General features: G+C 37.1%; 1 protein-coding gene across 1 annotated transcript in view; it reads right to left on the reverse strand.

The window, feature by feature from the left end:
* LOC120502815 (hedgehog interacting protein) overlaps nt 1-20987 on the reverse strand; it is a 75789-nt gene that overhangs the window by 10278 nt on the left and 44524 nt on the right. Inside the window, exons 5-11 of the mRNA XM_039710680.1 lie at nt 15583-15734; nt 14975-15148; nt 14013-14156; nt 13006-13127; nt 10833-10956; nt 10366-10496; nt 9693-9774 (exon numbers count right to left, since the gene is read on the reverse strand). Coding sequence (XP_039566614.1) covers nt 9693-9774; nt 10366-10496; nt 10833-10956; nt 13006-13127; nt 14013-14156; nt 14975-15148; nt 15583-15734 — 929 coding nt within the window. The remainder of the gene's footprint in view (nt 1-9692; nt 9775-10365; nt 10497-10832; nt 10957-13005; nt 13128-14012; nt 14157-14974; nt 15149-15582; nt 15735-20987) is intronic.

The following is a 20987-nucleotide window of genomic DNA, read 5'->3' on the forward strand; positions in this document are numbered from 1 at the left end:
TGTAATAATTTTGCAGAAGTATTTCCTCTGTCTACAAATTCAGTTTTAAACTGCTGGCTATTTATTTCCATATTTCCATAGAATGATATTTGGGTTGTGCATTCTGGATGCTTATTTAAGCATCTGAACATCAGAAAAGACTTTTTCACTTGGAGAGTGACCAAGCACTAGCACAGGTTGCTCAGAGAGTTGTGGAGTCTCCATCACTGGAGATACTTGGAAATTGTGTGGGAAATTGGCTGTGAGAGTCCCTGTTTGAGCAGGGGGGTTGGACCAGGTGCCCTCCAGAGGTGCCTTCCAAACTCAGCCATTCACCATCAGGCGATTCTGTGGAATGTATGCACAAAGAAAATTCTAGTTCAGATGACTTAAAATATTTCTGACACTGGATGTTTTGGATAGGATGATAGGACCATCTAAAGGCTACAGGTTCCCAGTAGAGGTACCATGTTTTGTCTCTGCTGTAGGTTTGGCTGCACAGGCACAAGTTTGGAAAAGAATTTCAGGATCTCCCAACTGATCTTATCAAGTAACTGAATAGGAGAATCATGGAAAATTAAGTTAATTAGTGACAAATACAAAATTGCTCATTCTATAGGAAATCATCTTAACTACTGCCATACATATTAAGCTTGAAATGAGCAGGAAAAATATTCTAATAGTTAGTGGAGAGCTTAGAGAAACCTTGGCTAAGTGTCCAGCTAGAATCCAAACAAACCAAAACAAAATTCTATGAGAGAACAGAATAGAATACAACAGAATACAATACAATAAGACAGTGTTCATTATACTGACATCAGTATTAACACCCCAATTTTATGCAAATAGCTGGAATAGCAGTTTGTGCACTGATTACTCTGTCACATACTAAATTCCTAGACTGATACTCCTGTGCAGAGGAAAGGACAGTTTTTGGGGTCTGAGAAAGAGTGGGTATGATGGAGGTGTACAAAACAGTGACAAAAGAGGAAAAAAATTGGCATTCTTGTTTATCTCTCATTTCAACATCAGAAGAAATATCAAGGCAAAAAAAAATAAGGTAAAGAAAATAAAATTAACTAGCTGAACTTGTGACTACTAAGATATCAAAAGATAGATATCTTAGATGATGCCCATGTTCTACTAGGATTTTAAACAGATATTTCTGTGTGCAATGGCACCATTCAGAGTAATATTAGATAGGGTAAAAATAATTTTTAAAAAAATAAGCATTCATACCTAAGTCCCTCACTAGCTGACTGGGCTTACATTTTCCCCACCCCTTTTGACATGCATCTTGTTAATGGTTCACTACAGGGTTTCTTGCATTTTTCCTTGAAACAGACTAAAACAGTACAGACCCACTGGTTTGTTTCAGCATAGCACTTTCTCTGCTCAGTCTTAATTACTACCATGATTATTTAAACATCCACACACAAGAACTGGTTTCCCAAAGATGTTTAGGACAGAAAGAATGTGTAGGTGCTTCTTTAGCATAGCACCAAGTCCTGATTTCCAAAGCATTTCTGAGAATCACACTGAAGGTCCTGTATTATTTAAGGGCTTTGAAACATGTTTTGACACCTTTGGTGCAGCATATTTGAAACCTTTTCAGTTTTACTGTTTACATATTTCCACAGCTGTCTTTTAAATAGAATGCATTATTTTTTTGACCTGTAAGGAATTCCAGTTCTGTAATGAGCAATGAGTGCATTACATATGTTCTGGTTAAGAAAGTTCCTACGCTTAAAAAATTATAAGCAATATTCACAAGCAATGCTGTTTTGGAAATTATTCTAGAAAATAATATGATTTTCAGTGGAGACTTGTTCAAATTTAAGGTAAAAAGATCTGTCTTCTAATTCCTACATCTGGAACACAAATCTACATTTGAAATAATTTCTGTATAGCCAACTGCACAGGATGCAACATTCTTTATCTGTCACTATTTAAAGCTCATTTATTTCAAGTTACTTTAAATGGGAAGCTTCTCTTTCTCAATCACAAGTGCAGTACAGTGATCAGCAGGAAATATAACCTCAGGCTCCTTGGAGCATCTCTTGGAAAAGAGCTCCATTGGCATATCTTTAGCAAAGAATGACCTCTTATTCACAAAGGTACTTTATTTGGGAAGGTAATGATTTATTTCATTAATAGATATGAAGTATTTGTCTATGATAGTGCTATAATGCATGGTTCTTTTTTATGCAGTTAGGAAGGCAGAAGTCACACTTTTTTGTATCCAGCTGAGCATGGCTGGTCACTTTTATGATTTAAAGTTTTCTACCGCTCTCGGTACTTGTGAATATAACCTTGCCTTTTATTCTACCATCAATCAAGAACTTGCACTCATCAGCCTCGGATAATATTTATTAATGGTGGGGTGGAGTAGAAACAAAGATGGAAAAAATTCTGGTTGGCAAGGTGCCTTAGGAGAAGAGGAATACAAATGCAGCTGCAGTGGAATCCTCGCGTGTGAGAATCGCTGGTTTTCCTGAGCTGTGCTCTGGGAAAAGCCACACTTCTTTCTCAGGATTCGAGTGCTGCTCTGGGACCAACACGTGTCGAGAGAAAGCCTCTGCCCCACAGCACTCACACTTTGCATTCTTAGGGCTTGGAAGGGGTGGAAACGTTCAGGCTCAGCACAACTGAAGTCAGTCTCACAAAGGTAGCGCAAGTCCTGAAACTGACTGTTGGGACTTGATCTCTCCCTCACTTAGACAGGACCATGATTTTGTTTATATAACCAGTGCTTCGCTGTGTCTCCTGATGTGGAAAATGGAGGGGAATAGATGGAGCCACACTCTAGGCTGGAGAGAATTTTTTTCCTTGTATCCCTCAATCTATAAAACTCTAAAGGGTACAGCTTGATTACTCTTACAGTAAGCACTATTTGGTCCGCAGAAAGTCAGCCAAAAATGTAGCTGATAATGACTATTTATATGGTCTGTACAATTCTAGTTATCTTAAAGAGCTGTTCATATATACAGTACAGTACAGTATATCTTGCTTGTTAAAACAGGCTTTCATGAAACTGTATAACAACTCTAAATGTATGGAACATGGAGGAAAAGTTGTACTGGGGGCTGGGGCCTCGCTGGATCCCTTCACTGACGTGTGCAGTGAGCCGGGAATTCTTGACTGTGCAATGTGTAAAATAACTTTTGCTGCCTTACCATAGCTAGTAGTAGTAGAAGAAAGCTGCCTCTACTTTTTAGAGGCATATAAAAGTCCAACATGCTTTAATAGATTAAAACTCATTCTGGCATAGCTCAGGACTTCATGCTTTCTTCAGCACATCTCTTCACAGCTCCACTAAATACAGAGTGAGGTCGTTGCTGTATGTGGTATCTGTTACTCAGATGTGCATAAATCAATGCAAATGCAGGGGCAAGCTCTGCAGTAAAATAATGGTACTGAACAGAAAACAATTCCTCCACCAGGCTTTTGACACAATATAAAAAAATCTCTACTTCCCTACTAAAGCATAGGAAAAAATAAGGCAGAAAAAAATTCCTGGATGTTCAGATTTCAAAGAGGAGACACTGCTGTAGAAATCTTGATACAAAATATATGGAATGGTATGCTTCAATTACCTGCACATAAGATTTAGGTATTAGAATGATACTTAAGTATATCACCAACATTTGTGCATCAGTTATTGAAGTTTTTTCCTTTATAAGGGAAAATGTCAAGAAAAAATAATTTTGTTTCACTCCTTGTCATAACCTAAATTTACAGCTTGTCATAGAATAAGCATAGCATCTCTTCAGGTACAGCTTCTAAAATTAAAAAGTATACCTTTAGTCCTGGGAGAGATGCCAAAAGCTCATTACTTGTCTCCAGATTTACTACATGGGAATAATGTGGAAAAAACTCACGGCTTTTAAGATTTAAACTCAGCAGCATATCAAATTTATTCTTATATGGTATACTTGTTCATGACCTCTAGTCTTAAGAAATTCTGTCATGTTTGAAAACTAGTCCCTAGTGAAGCCTGTATCAATGTTAATAGCTAAGAGGTCAATGCAACTGCTAAACAGTTTGTATTACTGTCAGGGTGGTCATGAAAACAACACCTGCTGCATGAGCACTTGGCAGCTGGGTCAACAGGCACTGTGGGAATTTATCAATTTAGGGGGCCACTTGCATAACACTTTGACTGATGAATTGGGAACGACTGGCTTACTGGGCTAAAGCTGCTCTATTATGTGTGACTTTCTTTAGGATGGCAGAGGCTTCCTGCAGGCTCCAGAAAATAAGCAAAAGATAAACTGAGCTGTTTTTTTTCCTTATAAAGCGATAAAAAGTGAGAACTCCTTAATAGCCAATGCTAGAAAGATTTTAAGAAAAGGGAAAAAAATATAAAACCAAAACAAAAACTTTTACAGTCAGTGAGCTGTGATGTGATTGAAAAAAATCCTTAGGTTTTTCCATCGTGGCTACAAAGGAGTTTTTGTGAAGTACTTCTGTAAAGTGAAACTCTCTAGACTGGTATTTGCAAAAAGCTCTAATTTCTCTTTAGTGTCTCTTGTGGGAATAGTAACTGCATGTGGGTAGGTAAATGAGATAAGACTTTTGCATGCTCTGGCTAAACTAAACATAATTAGACATTAATTCTGGCTTTCCATTCCCTCAAATGACTTAAGGGATAGTAACTTTCTGAACAGAGAGAAATCATATGGCCCACCTGGGTTGGTGAGGGCATTCACCAGCAAAATTGGCTCCTTCTACAGAGAGTTTCCAGTAGGAGCTTTGGGGTTTATCTATAACCCATCAGAACTGAGTATCTTGATGCAGATTACTCTAAAACTGTGTATTTCCATTTCCACAGGAATTGAAGGCTCAAACAGAGCTTCACTTTCATAAATACATTTCTTCTGTCATGCCACCAAACACTCCTGACTCACGTTAAAAAATCAAATCACTAATGGTTTTCTAAAGAGCCTGAACAGTGTCAAAATGAGGTATGACCTACATATTGTCCCTTTGTGTCTGAAATCAGTCTGTTTGGAAATGCTCTCCGACAGCGGAAATCCCGGAAGGTGATGATGGAAAGGATGATAAGTGGAATTATATACTCTGGAGGGGCATGAAAGAGGAGTGAGATGGTTTGAATCAAGTTCAAGTTTCAATCCAACGGGAAGCAGCTATTCCGGCTGTTGATATGAAACACATTGAAATCCAGATCTATAAGGTGTTACGAGGAGAGGAAGAGGAAATCTTCTTCTGTGTGCAGGAACACTTGCTCAGGCTCTGCCCTCCTTCATAAAAATCACCTGCTGGTTTCAGTGAGCCATCCTGGTCAAAAGTTACTCATCCCCTTTGGAATCACTGTATGGATTCCATACAAACTCTTAAAGCTTCACAATTAAAACTTCACTTCTTTTAAAAGGAAAACTTCTGCATTGTCTGTAATTTCTAGACTCTTCTCTGGATATCTTTCCTTTTATCTGTAATTCCCTCAGAAATTAAAGTGATCATAGTATAAGTACTCTAAAAGAAAACTTACAAAGCCGCTTTATGGCTGTTCTTCCACCATACAAAGTTTATTTTCTTACTTTTCGGTCTAGTAATAATGTTTAAATTACAGAGTGTATGGACCTATCAACAGATCGTACTTATTTAAATATTCATTTTCACAGTTGATTTTTTCCTCTCATCATGCTAGAAAAATGATTGCTTTTTCTTTTCTAATGGGTTTGTCTCCTATTTTCTCTGGAATCTTTTGACCTCCATACATTTTCTACATCACTGTTTACTTAGTTGATTTTTCTTTTCAGTTCATCACTACTTTTGTGATTGATATTAGTATGTATTTTTAGAAACAGAAAACATGACAGAAAAGTTATAAAACAGAAAGTAGAAAACTAGAAAATAAAGAGGTTTTGGTTTCTGGTCACAAAAACAATTTCTAAAATGCTAGTATTTGCATTGACCTTCAGGATATCTGACTAACCCTACCTTTTAGTTCAGAAGAACATAAGTCTTTGTCCTTGTATTTCCTCACTAGTTCCAATCCCTGGAAAGTAGTAGTAAGGGTTTTTTTTGATAATCATCAAACAGTGGAAATATTTTTCAGAGACAGTTTTAACTTAAAAATGTCTTTTAACTGCCAGTTTAACTGATGTGCCCAATGTTAGTTTTAAGTGCCTGTAATTTTTAATGTTTCTCACATCTCCTCCATCCTCAAAGCTAAATATGCTACTGGCTATACACATTTCTCTATGGGATTTTTGGTAATATGTAGTATACTTATATTTTGCAGCACTTCACATGCTTAGGGCTTTTTTAAAATCACTTCATCGTCTGTGAGCTCTTAGGCACTAATGTATCATTATAACAACCTTTTTACAAAGAGAAGGATTATTTCACTCAATGCTTTCAGTAGGGGTCTATTTAGTTATTGATATGAAGTATTTGGAAGAACTGAAAAAAAGTTTTACTGTGGTACCTGGAATTCTCTATTTCAAACTGCTTTGATAATTGTGGGATTCAGAACCTCTGTACTGATCATGTTGATCAATTTGTCATATATCACCTCAGTTTAACACCTCATTTCTGTTACACTTAAAGGATTGCTGTAGGATGGGACTTTCCCAGTGCTGAGTGTTGAAGACTAATGCAAAGAGTTCTCTGGATTACCCTCATCTTCTGTCTTGCCCACCTAATTTGATTTTTTTCCATGTCCAAGTAATAGATTTCTGTCTTAAGCTACATTTAAGACAAGAAAAATAGGAGTCTTGGTTATGTGTTCTGCAGTAGTTTTCTACAAGACAAAAGGACATGGTCTCAGGCTGTGCCAGGGGAAGTTCAGACTGGACATCAGGAAGTATTTTTTCACTGGAAGGGTTTTAAGCATTGGAATGGACTGCCTAGGGAAGTGGTGGAATCACCATCCCTGGAGGTGTCCCAGAAACACCTGCACAAGGCACTCAGTGCTGTTTAGTGATAGGGTGGTCATCTGTCAAAGGTTGGACTTGCTGATCTTGGAGGTCTTTTCCAACCTTAATATTTCTATGATTCAAAAAAGATCAAAAGAAATAAACCCCTGCACCTTCATGTAACATTTATTTTTTAAAATACAAAAATAAATTTGTAAGCTTGCAGCAGCTTACAAATGACCTCTAGGAGAAGAAGGTTGGGTTTGCATGGAATTGTTAATTTCTAGCAAGGGGCTACTCCAAGGCAATGATTATTTTGTTATTCTACACTGCCCCAGGCATGGAAGATTCTCTTTGCAAATTAACAGGTCTGCAAGAGACCACCTCTCACAGGGTTTTTTTAGAAGTAATGAATTCATAAAACATGGCAAATCAATAGTTTCATGATTTTATTATTACCTGTAGCATCTTTACTGTGTGTTCTACAAAGCTTAGTGTGGTAGGGTTTATGTGAATATTTGTTGTATTGGTGTGGTGCAAACCACGAGAAGCAACAAAATATTAGCATGGAAAAGAATATTATCTTGTAAATAACAATGCTCTGTTACTAAAACTTTACATGAACATTTTCCAAAGCCATGGAATTTTTAAGTTGTTTGCATGGTGGTATGAACTTAGCATGGAATGGTAAATACATCTGCAATGCTCCATTGTGGAAGTCACTCATTATCCTGCTCTTAAAAGCTGCAGTGGTGTGAGACTGAAAGACAGCAAAACTCAGAACGTTGCCTGAATGAAAATTATCCCATGCTTCTGAGAAGTGTTACCAAAAACTACATCCCTTTGCCACAGTCTGTTTAATTTCAACTGTGTGCCAATTTACAAAAGTATTTTATAGTTTTCTGGTTACTTTCACCAGTAACCAAACACAGTCTTGACCCTTTTCCATGCACGAAAACAGCCAACCATGAGTGCAGCAATGGGAGGTCTGGCCTTTCAGGTATGTCAGCTGAAGACCACCCTACTGGAAGAGGTAACAAGAACAAAAAGCTGAGGTCAAAAAAGGCAGCCCCATGTAATTAGATACTAATAGTGGATTTAGGGTGTAAAATTCACTTAAAACCATACACCAACAGACTAAACAATCCCAGGAAGAATGGCAAGTTTTGTTCTAAAAAAATGTTTTCAATACCAGAAAGCATAAATAAAACATACGTAATAACCTTGACTGACAGACTGCACCAACCTGCAGTAACATCTGCTTCCAAATATTTGTTGTAGTTTTGGGGTAGTACAATTATAAAACACTGGAAGTCCACTACCCCTGAAACTCTAACCTACAGAACAGTGTGCAACCAGTGTCATGATTTTATTGTTGTATTCCCTTGTTATCCCACTAACAATGTTTAGAATTTAAGTCTGACATGGAAATAAATTCCTCCCTTAACAGCAAAGCCAAAAATAGAAGTTTGACTGTATCTGATACCCATGGAGGAACATGCTGAAGGAGATGCTGAACAAATAGGCAGCTGCTTTTGTAGGGTGTGATGGGTCAAAGTAATTATACAACAAACTTCACTTTTGTTGACTGTCTCATTTTGTGTTGATTTCTGATACTTTTGCAGGATGGATGTGCTATTTTTACATGTCAGAACCTGGTCCAATAGAGCAGCAAGATCCATCATGAAGAACATGGTATTCCCCCAGCTAAAGTGAGTATCTATCTGCTAGTCATCAGTTCTTATTGCTGCTGGGGACCCTGGGTCATGTTGGGAACTGGCTTTTTGCAGTCTTTCCAGATTCCTTAATATTTTCATACATCCAGCTGCTCTGCAAAGATCATGCCTTGAGGAACTTTGGCTTGATAATTTTAATTTATCCTCATTTACAACTGGTAAATTAGTCTAAATAATTAGAACAATCCTATTAATTCCATGTCTTAGAAATCACTTGAGTGGGATTTATAAGCCCTTTGGAAGCAGTTCTTTAAGAATGGTTAAAGAATTTCGTGTATTTCTGGCACAGAGTCCCAGGACAGAGGATTTCCCTCCTTGGTGCTCCAAGCCTGCCAAGGGAGAGATACGTAATAGAAGGGGTATGTTCAATATTAGTAAGCAGTAACAACTCACACCTACTCAGAACTGAGTTCTCTCTGTTATTGTCCATTGGTGGTATCTCCTGTACAACAGAAGAGATATTTGGGAAAGACTGAATGAGACCCTTAGAGCTTACTCTGGCCACACTGACCCTGGATAGGAATGACAGGTTATTTCTGTACTTGCTTTTTAGTACAGAGAACAGGTTTTGTCACACAGTGCTGATCTTTGGAGACAGCTCCTGTTGTGCCCTGTCCCACCACAGTGGCAGGTGAGGAAGCAGCAGCACTGGGGAGAATTCGAGCAACTGCCTTTCACTGATGCTGCATAACTTTCTGTGGTACTTACAAATCATTTGGCTAAAGAACTACCAGGAACATCTTCTACTGGCTCCAAATGAAGTAGGTCTATTTCTCTATGAAAACATGCTAAGAATATACATCTAGGTGGGAAAGTGGGCAGCTTTCAGCACAATGTCAAAGTGTAAAAATTCCCAAAAGTTAATGCAGGTTACCCCTCTGCTGTTCTGACATTTACTTCCCATGAGACAGTGAATCTTTTCTGTTTGCTGCTGCTGGATTATTTGCTTTTAGGGAGCCCCTGCATCGGGAATTTTCCTTTTTATTGAACAACAGTCTTGCATAATTCAGCCATACTAACAGAACTGCAGTTGCCTTCTGATTTTTAAGCTACTGAGGGAAAGGCTGATCCCAAAGAAGAGTGCAATACTCACCTTTTTGGGTCAATGATCTTGTAGAGTTTTCCACTGTGAGGCTGTGTCATACTTTTACTGCTTGACAATATGTAAATCTCACCTGTTAGGGAAAACAGTGCAGTAAATTACTTCTCCTTTCCTAAGATGTTAAATACATGACTTTTGTGATCTGGTTGTATTTGCCAAATAAGATTTTAAAAACTTCAGAAGAATCACTAAAATATACAACAGAATCATTTGCTATTTGAAAATTTATATAAGCACTTTCTCAAAATTGATGCTAAAATGTGAAAAACATTCTATCATAAGAGGTTTTTTTTCATATAGTATAGAATTGATTAAAAAAATTAAAATGGTGAAGAAGGAAGAAGAGGGGTCAGTGTGCTCATGCAATATCTTTGCCCTTTAATTCTGTAATGCTGGAAATAAAAGCAAGTATTTTATACATTGTGTCATAGTGATTGCCACAGTTCAAGCACGTGAGACACAATAAGGATTTCTGGCCCTTCCAGCAACACATTCTCTTCTCAGTTCTTCCTACCAGGCTGCTGAGGGTGTAGCTGAGAGCAGTGCAGACAGCACTGGCAAAGGACAAACAGCCTTCTTTTTAAACATTTACTATAATTATGAATACTGCTGCAGAAATTACTGATAAGTCTTATAAATTGGGGAAAAATCTTTTAGTACTTACCTAATTCATCTTCTCCAAATCCCAAGACAGGGCCTGAAAAGAAACCTCTACATGAGCCAGTGTTGCCAAGACAGAGGGGTTTCTCTTGCCACTGTTTGGTTGCAGGACTCTGTTGCAGTGTTAAAAAATTTCTACATTCACAAACACATAAAAAAAAATTATATTACATTTTGAACAGAGGGTTTTCATTGTCCAGATAAATAAGTAAACACTTGCTGCAAGTAGCTTCATAGATACATCTGTACAGTTCCTTGTCTTATGACTTCCTGCACCTTTTCCCAAGGATTAGGTATGTTCTGTATGTTCATTAGAATGCTGTGCTATTTTATTCCCAGATCTGGTATCTAACCTGCATTACCATACTGCTAAACTGGCCAAGTGACCAGTTGTGGCTTTATACAGGCAGCTGAGTGACTAAATCCACCTCAGAGGCATTTCTGTTTAGGAGTGAGCTGTGCAGCACCTACCCATTGCGGTCTCCAAAGACGTAACTTCCATAGAGCCTCTCCGACTGGCAGCCCCGATACACAAATCCACCAACCAGGGAGCCACTGCTGAATGGTTTGAATTCTAGAAGGGAGGGCTCACTCTCTGAAAAGGAACTACCATAGCATTAGATCATATGCGTTTTCATATTGAGGCATATTTAGGAAAATGTTACTGCTTCAAGAAAAGAGATTAATTTAATTTAAAGATTCTTCAGAATTCAAGATGTGTTGCCAGAAATGAGATGTTAAAAAAAAAAAAATCAGAAAATTACAACAAAGTCTGTTTGTGAAACAATCCATTAGAGATTTCAAAAGGTGAGGCCATAATTACTTTCTTCAATGTGCACAAGCTGGGAGAATAAAACTATATAAAGATTAGGCTGGACTTCCATTGAAACCAGTGTGATTACTGCTATTAATTTCTACGTGTCAATCCAGTCTGCAGACTGGATCTCCTGACCTTCAGGAACAAAATAACCCCCATTCACTGTAGAGTCCAGTGCAGAAATTCCAGTGATTTTTAGTATAATTAGTTTTGAAATCCTTTCAATGGTTTGAGAAACTTTCCAAGTCACAGTTTTAAACATGGTATGTGTGTTATATCCCATAAAACACTACTATTGCTGGCTGTATCTTCTCATGGTAATTTATTTTATGTTGCTATAGTAGTTGCAATTCCTATACTTTCCCCCCCTTTTTTATTTCACAAAACCACAGAGTTTAGTCCCATCAAACAATTCTTCAAGGAAGTTCCAGTGTACATGTTCCTACTCATGCAATCAAATACCACTTAGGGTACAAGTAGGCTCCATTTCACATGCTAGCTGCATCATTTTAAAAAAAGCCACAGCCAGTCAACCATTTTTAATAGGAATTCTTTTTTTGGTCAGAGGGCTATCTGCAAGCCTTTGATAAATACAATTCCCAGATTGTTCTACATGAGTTAGAACTGAAAATTTATGGGGGAGAAAAAGATGATGAACTCTTTTTATTGAAGACATTGACCCGCAGCCTAGTATTAATATTGGCAAGCTTCTCTGGATAGACACAATATTGCTTAGTTTACTCTGCAATAAGGATGCAGTCAAAATTCCATTGGAGCAGTGGTTAACCAAATATTATTCTTTGGTTTGGCTTTTATAAAATGGACACAGAAAATCCATGCAATGACTGAAGTAGTACAATTGCATTATGCTGTTGTGTACTGTTGTGCCAGCCAGCACAGCTGCTTTGCTTTTAAGGGAAGTACAGGTGGGAGAACCTAGGGATGTGATTAGAAAGGGAAATTCTACATTCCAGAAGACAGGCCAGTTCTCAATGCCTTTTCACACCGTTGGCATTTATCACATGTTACCATCAGGAATTTACTAGCTGCTAAATGGGCAGTCAAGGCAGGTGATAGCTCAGAGGAAGTGTCACCTGGCTTGCCTGAACTAGCAAGGGAGCTTGGTGAGCACCTGAGTTAAATATCAAATTGAAACTGTGACTGGCAATCATAGTGATTCAGAGAGAGCATGAAGCACTTTAATATTTTAAAGTCCCTAATTGAGAGTATTTATCTTTTTGTAATCTAATCTAAACTAGTAATTTATTCTGAAGTAGCAGCATAGTGCCTTTTTCTAAATTTTTTATTTTTAGTAACATTTAAACAGAGCTCAGTAATTTCCCTGTTTGGTTGTGGTCTGCTGTTGTCTATCTCACTTTTTCCATTATAAGAGGCACATTACATGAGGTTTCCATTCTCTGTCTCAAAAGGTTATTTGTGAAAGACTAAGAATATGTTTTCATCATTTCCTGATATTCCAAAATATTCTCTTTATGAGCCAAAATATTCAGCAACAGTGAGATCTTTGACAGACTAGCAACTGTCAAATTTGTTAAATCTTATTTACATGATACTCTACATCAACAAGAACAAAGTTGAGTCATTTCAGTTTGGTTTTGGCCTGCATCTTTTATCCGCTTCTGCATCGAAGATTTCTTTTGAAGACAGAAATTTCTCTTCTATTTCAGATAAGTTGTCTATCCTATCTATGCTGTAATTTTCCTATCATGGCTATACAGGCCTTTACATATTCTCTTCTGTTTTCTGTTTATTATTCCATGGAAATAGAACCTGACTGTTGCCAGCTTTAACCTGGATAGAACTTACCATAGTCTTTGCCCTTTATTATTTGTAAGATCCTTGCTGAAGATCTGTTCTTTCCATTTGAATCTGAACAAAGTATAGTTAAATTGATGTTTACATCTGTTGGGTGCCGGTCCACAGCACACCTTTAAAACAACAAAAAAAGAGAAAATCCATGAGAAAGGTGAGTTCATAATATATAACTATCAATATGAAGCATTACATTTTAAAGCATTATTATCTCTTTGTGGTACCTGTTGTTTCATTTGAGGGACCTATTTCATGCTGAGCCAAAACACCTGAGAAATGCATTGGACTTTTATACAGGAGATAATACAAGTTTCCCATTCCCACATATTTCTATGTCATGTGAAATAAAACTATTTTTCCTAGTGATATAATGTAGTCTGCAATATAGCACCTGAAAAGAATAATGCCTTAAGCTAAATGAACTTATATGCTGTAGGAATTTTGGACTGTTAAAAAGTCCAATAATCAAGTCCTTATCTGAACAACTTGACTTTCTATTTTTTTTTCAAACCAAGACTTTAAATGTCACTTCAGTACTACCACCCACCTAATTTGCTGAATTATGTGTTGTTTAGTTAAAGCATTGTTCTCCTCCTTGCTATTGTTTAGATATCACCAGATGTTCTCATTTGTTTTCCACGTGCCTTTTTTCCCCAGTCATGATTTCCATTTCAGCTGTACTTTACCAACTTTCTGCTTTAAGCTTTTTCTTTCACAAAGGTAGTAATTTTATTACTAATTAAAGCTAAAAATTCTGTACTTTGTTTCTATCATTTTGGTCTTGACTTGTAGTAGCTGTGCATGCTCTTCTCTTTCCCCTTTGCCAGTGTACATTTGTTTCTAACTGTGACATATGTGTGGAGGTGGAGGAGTGGAAGATTCAAAAAGTTCATGGGTGCTTTTATTATTGAAATATTGTTGCCTGTCTGTATTAAAAAAAAAGCCTGGTCAAAAACAGTGTCTGCTCCAGAGTAATTTCAGTTTAGTTGAAACTTACTTACCGGCCTGGATTGTGGAGTCCATGTGCAAAAATCTCAGGAGGTTGGTTGGTGCTGTTGAAGTGTGGGTTGCTCCGTGGGATGGAATAAGGGACATTGCACAGGTCAGTATTGACATCGAGGCGCAATACAGAACCTGTAAAATCACTGAGAGAGTTGGAGGGTAAAATAATTGGGTTTTTAAAGGTGTTTTACTGGTAGATTTAATCCATATAATACTAGTGAACCAGCAAAATAAATGATCCACTTTACTGATTAATCATGTAGAGATGGATTTCATGGTGGATGTAAGTCCAAAGAAGGGTAGCAGAGCCTTTCAGAGATTCACTTTGGCAAATATCTTGCCTTATTATTTGCAGACTAAAATGCTTCCGATCATGTTGCTGGGAAGCAACTTGATCATAAGAACAACTTTCCAAACATCAAAATTGTTTAGGGCCTCAAATATAAGGTACTAACTCTTTTATACTGCATGTCATCTAGAGTAACTATGGATATAGTCACTTTGTAATTATAAAGTGCTTTTTGCTCATACTTTGAATCCCACTCTTGAATTCAATGATTTCTAGTCACAATACAATCAAAAGACTAAGTATACAGAAAGCAAGTGAGAAAAAAAATGGTATTGTTTGAATGGAGCTTACTTTTTTGCAAGTATTCAGAACTTTCTCGTTACATGAAACAGGAGAAACCAAAATGTTTTAACTTACATTTGTGATTGGGATGGAGGAAAGGAGAAGTAGAAGAGCAGACTCTTACCATAAACATGAAATGAGGTGATGTTGAAATTAATTCCATTCCATTAATTTAAAACCAGGTACTACAATTGCCCTCTGGTCTGGGTTTTGAGTACACCCTTGTACTTTAAAAATATTTTAAAAACCACAGGAGCACCTGCTATTCTCCTGAGCCAAACAGGCCTTGGAGTACAATAATAGAAGTTTATCCACTGGTAGTTTTTGTACCTTAAACCATCCATCTCCTCCATGTCATCTAGAGTGATCATGCCATCTCCAAGAAAAATGTATAGGAAACCATCTGGGCCAAACAGCAGCTGTCCTCCAAGGTGTTTTCGATGTAGTTCTGCTACTTCTAAAAACACTCTTGCTGTCCTCATGTCAACTTGGTGTGGATTTTTCCTGCAAGTTAAAGATATGAACATAGTTTTTACAGTTCACTATCATTGTTCTTCTTTCTGAAAATACACTTGACTCATTCAAATTATACTTTGAGATGTGGATGTTGTAACTGGGTGGAAAAATGCCTAACAGTTATTTCTGAGAAATTTCAATTTTCTAGCATTCACAAACAATTACTTTGCTGCCTATACATAATAAGTAGGAAGTAATTATAATTTAAAATGACAGAATAACTGAAAAAACATCTTAAAAAGAAAAAAACCTATGCACTTACTGTCATTCCAAAACTACTAATAAAATCCACAATAGTTTTTCTGCAGGTGCCCAAGTTTATACATTGTAAACCTCATATCCCTTTTAGAAATCAGAAATACTAAAGTGCAGAGGTTGCTGAGAAATACAGAGTTTGTTAATTTTAGACTTCTTACTGATACCTGGATACTGTGTACTCTACGACCCTAAGGATGTGGTCATGAGGTCCAATAGCCCACCGTTCTTGGTTGGTGGTATAAGACACATACAGCTTTCCATTTTTCTTGTAATTGGGGTGGAATGCAAGGCTTAACAGTCCTCTTTCATCTCCTCCCTGCAGTCAAATGAAAAACACAAAGAATTGTGAAGTTAATTATGTTCTTTATTGTGTTTCAGCTGGAACCCAAAAAAAAAAAAGTTTCTTTCTTGTGGATAATCTTTGCCCAAACTCTTTTATTTCTTTCCTGACTACTGCACAAAAAGGATTATAAAACATTTCACTTTGGGGGAAGTCTTTAAGAGTTAGAACAAGACAATTGCCTTATGTAGTTATCTATGCACAAGTCTGTTACGCCACTTTTGTGGAGTGATTTGTGTATGTAATCTTTGGGAAGCCATGAAGACAAGTTTAAGTGCTGTGAAGGATTCTTTGCTGGGTTACTAGGTTGCTTGTAATTCGTAGAAGACGAATAAAAAGGTCTATAATCAGCAGTCACTTCTAATCCAAGTATCCAAAACCTAAAACACAGTGCTGGCTGCCAACTCCCACTGTCTTGGCAATATGTTTAGAAAACAGTTAAATTGCTTGTGTAATATGTAAACCTTTGTTTTACCCTGGAGGCAGCAACATCAGTTGTCACAACTATGGTGGTCTGTTCATCATAGCTGGTGTACTGTAGGTAATAAGCAGCCTTGGTCTGTGTGCAGAGAAACCATAGTTTTACATGTGGTCCCTCACTGGAAAGGGTTTTTGGTTTTTTTGGTCTTTTTTTTTTTAATAGAAATAGAAAAATCTCAGAACAACTTGCTTTTGTTATTATGTTTGCCATGAAGATTAGTACAGTTCTATGTTAAACATCCAATCCATGTAATGTACTGTGACAATGCAAATACCCTGTCAATTTAAATAGAAGGCTGTTTTCTTTTTGGCTACTAAAAAGCTTCTAAAAATGTATGTACTATTACTATGCCTGAAACTGTATTTGTATAAATGAAGAATAAAACTCAGATTCATTTGTTGCTCTTAAGGCAATACAGGGAGTGAAGCTGAGGCACGGAAATAAACACAGCACACAATTAACAATTCTAATTCAATTGATATGTGTGATTATCCACAAGGTGATAGATGTTTTGGGGTTTGACTCAGGACTTGCCAGCCCTTCAAAACTAGAACCAGTGACTGTTGTAGATTCAAGTGCTCCAGCTCTTGGAGACAACGTTTTGCAACTCTAACCACACCCAAGATAAGTAATTATGAAATTTGAAATTATAAGAGAAATGAAGCTTTAAAATGTATTTGCACTTCAGAGTGATGGATGGGCCTGTCTTCCTGTTGAAAGTCATCCCACAAAGGGCCTAATTGGGAAAGTGCACAGCTTTATTTTAATTCAACATGATTGCCGTACTTCCTTTTTAATCACAACCACCAAAGAGAAACCTGAGTCAGAAATGGAGATGTAAATAGGTCAAGAGATTTCCATACAAACAGATTTGTACAATGAAATCTGGATCCTGCTAATTTAGAGGCAGACAAAATTTGCTAGTTTGTTTGCTAGAAAAATTTAGTTTCGGGGGGTTATCAGAGAGGTTAGTTTTGAAAGTCTGGTGAGAGCTGCCAAATCAGTTGCAGTCATCATGGATGAAGGGACTGCCAATCCAGCTCTTTCTCCTTCATGAGCCAAAAATAATTCTGCAGCTGAGTCTGAACTGATTGTAGATATTATTGTTTGAGTTTCTAAGAGCTTTGACCAAGTTGCTCTGATAAAGTCTGAAGCAAAGGGAGGCAAATCAGTTGCTTTGGGAACAGGAAGGCATATTTCAAAGATTCCTGAGGAATGATTCTATCTGTTGTGCCCAGACAAAGACAGTCCTATTTCTTCTCCTGAGAGATGAGTTCAGCTCATTTAAGGGCCCAGGAATGTCAGTGAGTCACACTAGGTCTGCCATGCAAGGTGAGTTATTGAAAGTATTAGTAAGAAAAGATCTTTTTGTTACTGAGCTGAAGATTTTATTTAGTGCTTGATGCCATGGCAGCCATCTCAATGTGAAAGCGAAGTTGTTGAAAGCGTAAACAGGTGAAAATTAAATTAAGAGCTTTTAATGAAGGACACATGAAGCAAGAATTTGAAAAATGAATGAAACACAGGACCTGCAAAGTAGTAACTATGGCAAGCTGCATTCGTAGGATCAGGATCATGACTTTTACTCATTGCTGTCCCCCATGATTGTTAGAGAGCAGTGTATCACTTTATAGATTGTTTCTATTACTTCTTGAAAAGTCACACTGCTGTTTTTCAGAGTCAGCTAGACACATTTTGTTCTAAAAGGTCTATTTATTCATGCAGTTAATAAAAACTTTGTAAATATCCCTCCAAGATACTGAAATCAGTGCAGCATCAAGCCATTACTTGGCTCATGTTCAAGTAGAAATCCAGATGAGTTTTTCCATATTTAAGTTTTCCTGGTTTTGGAAACCGATTCTTCATGTGTATTTTCAACTTTATCACTAACTGGCAGACCTGTTCTTCCCAACCAAATCCCTGCCACAACTTCCATAGCTTTTAAAATGCCCTCTATGTGCCAGAGAGTATACAGTTTTCTGTAGTGTTGTCTCATATGCTGCATGGTAAATGGAGAGATAACCCAGCAAAATCCCTTAGGAGTAGTAATTTTAGTACTATCAAACAGAATAATTATGTACAAAATCTCAGACCTTCTCTATAGAATATTCCTCTTTTTAATTTTTTTATCAAAGGACTTTGGATGGGAAACCAGCATCCCAGAAGCTTTACACTCTCTTCTGTGGATAACATGTGTCAAACAGGTATATCTTTTTCTTGGCAGCTTTAAAGGTTAAAAGGTTATTGACATCCTTTTCTTTCAAAGTTTCCCTTTAGATGAAACCAGCACCAACAAACTGTAGATGACAAATCAGCTTGTATGAGATTCTGCACTGCACTATTTGATGGAATAACCATTAATGTTTGTCAGTTGTATAAGGAAGGGCAAGAAGAATGAGACAAATCTTTGTATTCCATTGGGATGTCTGTTGAAGACAAAGAATGATGGTTGGCTGAAATGAGTATTAATTACTTAAACATACTGTGGACTGGGGCCAATGTGAAATTTGTGTCGTAACTAAATCTGGCAGCTCCCACTTTTGATGACTGCCTGTGCTGCTCTGTAGCTTGAACGCTCCCCTCTCCTGTTTGTGGCTGTGACACCCTCTGTACCAATAATACACATTTTTCCAAAACTGATTTCCTTGGGCCAGGCCAGGAACCTAGGACCTTTAAATCCCAGTTTGGTCTAGTTTCAGACCACAGCCATGAAAATAATTTAATCATAATTCCATAAACTCAGTACAAAGCCAAGTAAACATTAAAACAAAGTGTTTCTGTATTTTTAAAGGGCTGTTTAGCTACGTTATGTCAGTTCTGAAAGTATATTGCAGCAGTATGTGTTCGCAACTGGAGGATATTTTTGATACTTCTTTTTGCATTGTAATTTCTGCTATAATATATTTACACTTGTAAAAATGTTAAACAAGTGCACAAAATTATCCACTTGGTATTTTGACCTAACACAAAGAGAAGTAACTTGCCTGTGAATACGGGATGTGAGGCATGTGAATACTGGATTTTTATAGAATGGTGCTATTTTCATGTAACCACTCCTTAGTTGGGCTCTGCTTCCAATTTGCGTGCTTTCAAATGTACTCTGGTATACCTCTGGTATTATACACAGAAGTTTTATTATATTATTAAGACATTATACTTTTTCTGTAATTCAGAAACATATGCTGCACTTATTTTTAAGACATGCTGCCATTTAATTATGTCAATATATGTGTTATTACATATAGTAAACACAGAGAAACACACAGGAATGCTTTAACTGGTATTTTAGATTATTTAATTTAAAATAGATCATATTGTAAGTATGACCCTTAATTGCATATCCTTAGTAGTAATTAATGCTAGTAAGCAAAACCAGACGTGACCATTTATTTCCATTACTCTATGTGGTTTAATAGTAAACAATGTAGGTAGCATATTCCAAGTTTTCCTTTAAAATTGATTTTGAAACGCACTCTTTATATAATACTTATAAAATAATGGTATTTATACTTAACAGTATTAAGATGATGAGTGTGTATATATATATATGGTATAATGGTATTTATACTTCACTTTTTTGCCTGGACAAACTCACTCTCATGTTGGAATGGAGTAACAACCTTTTTAAAAAGGGGTTGTGCTTAAAATATGCAAATTCAACACCCAATATTTTAACTCTAATATCTTTATATCTTTTTTTTTCATCTATTCTTATAGCACAAATGCTGGGTAAGTTGTTGAAGTAATATAATCACCTTTAATTTAGCTTATTTCCTATGTAATAAATAACATAACCAATATGCCTTACCAAGTGTTTGACCTTAAGGAGTTTTATTTGTAAAAAACATGGGTGAAGGGTAAAATCTCTTATCAGGCAGCACCATCTGAACTCTGCAGAACGAGATTCAGGAGGGCTGAAGATCAGTGTCAGGTATTCTTCTCAGTGGGAAGTGTTTGCTTAACTGCCATGTTTTGGAAATTTGGCCCCAGCACAGGACAGAAACGTGACTCCAGCAGAAGCAGAAGCCTGCCCAGGTCTGCTGCAGGGGTACACCCTGCCCTTCAAGCTGCACCACCTATTCTGAGCTCCACAAGAGAGAATTGCCCCTGACTGGTGGAAACACAGCAAACAGGGAATGAAAGGAGCAGAAGTTGTCTGGGCTGCAGGAGCAGAGCTCCGATGAGACCTCTTGGGTGTTGAGGACTCCAGTGCTTCGCTATCTGTGGGGCCTGAGGCCTCTGGCAAGGGAAGGATTTGTAACATAAGACATTCACCTTAGGGGAAAATAATTACACTGATGTCATGGCTCAGTATGGGCTACATACTAGACCCTATCTCCAAAGCATTTCCTTTTTCCTCTTGTGTTGCAGAGCTTCACTTTTTTCCTTGTTTATAAAGGGCTTTGAAACTATCTGTGGATTTTTTAAAAAACATTTTCATTATTTTTTACTGATTTCAACAAACACTCTATTTTAATACTTGACTTTAAAATAACTTTAGGTAAAGGAACACCTTACAATTAAATTTATACATGACAAATACTTAAAGGACTGTACTCTGGCTTGGAATTTAAGCACAAAACCTACTGAAGTTAGAGATGCTTTTTATTCAGTTAGGTGCAGGGCAGGGTTTAACTGAAAATGGCCAAAGTGCATCCATCACAAAGTCTTCTGTTCTGACGTTTGATAGCACTAGAACTTAAAGCCTAATCCTTTTTTTTTAATTATTATTTCTGTTGCAGCAAAGA

This window comes from Passer montanus, unplaced genomic scaffold (assembly GCF_014805655.1).
Source record: "Passer montanus isolate IOZ18808 unplaced genomic scaffold, ASM1480565v1 scaffold23, whole genome shotgun sequence".
NCBI classification, from domain to species: Eukaryota; Metazoa; Chordata; class Aves; order Passeriformes; family Passeridae; genus Passer; species Passer montanus.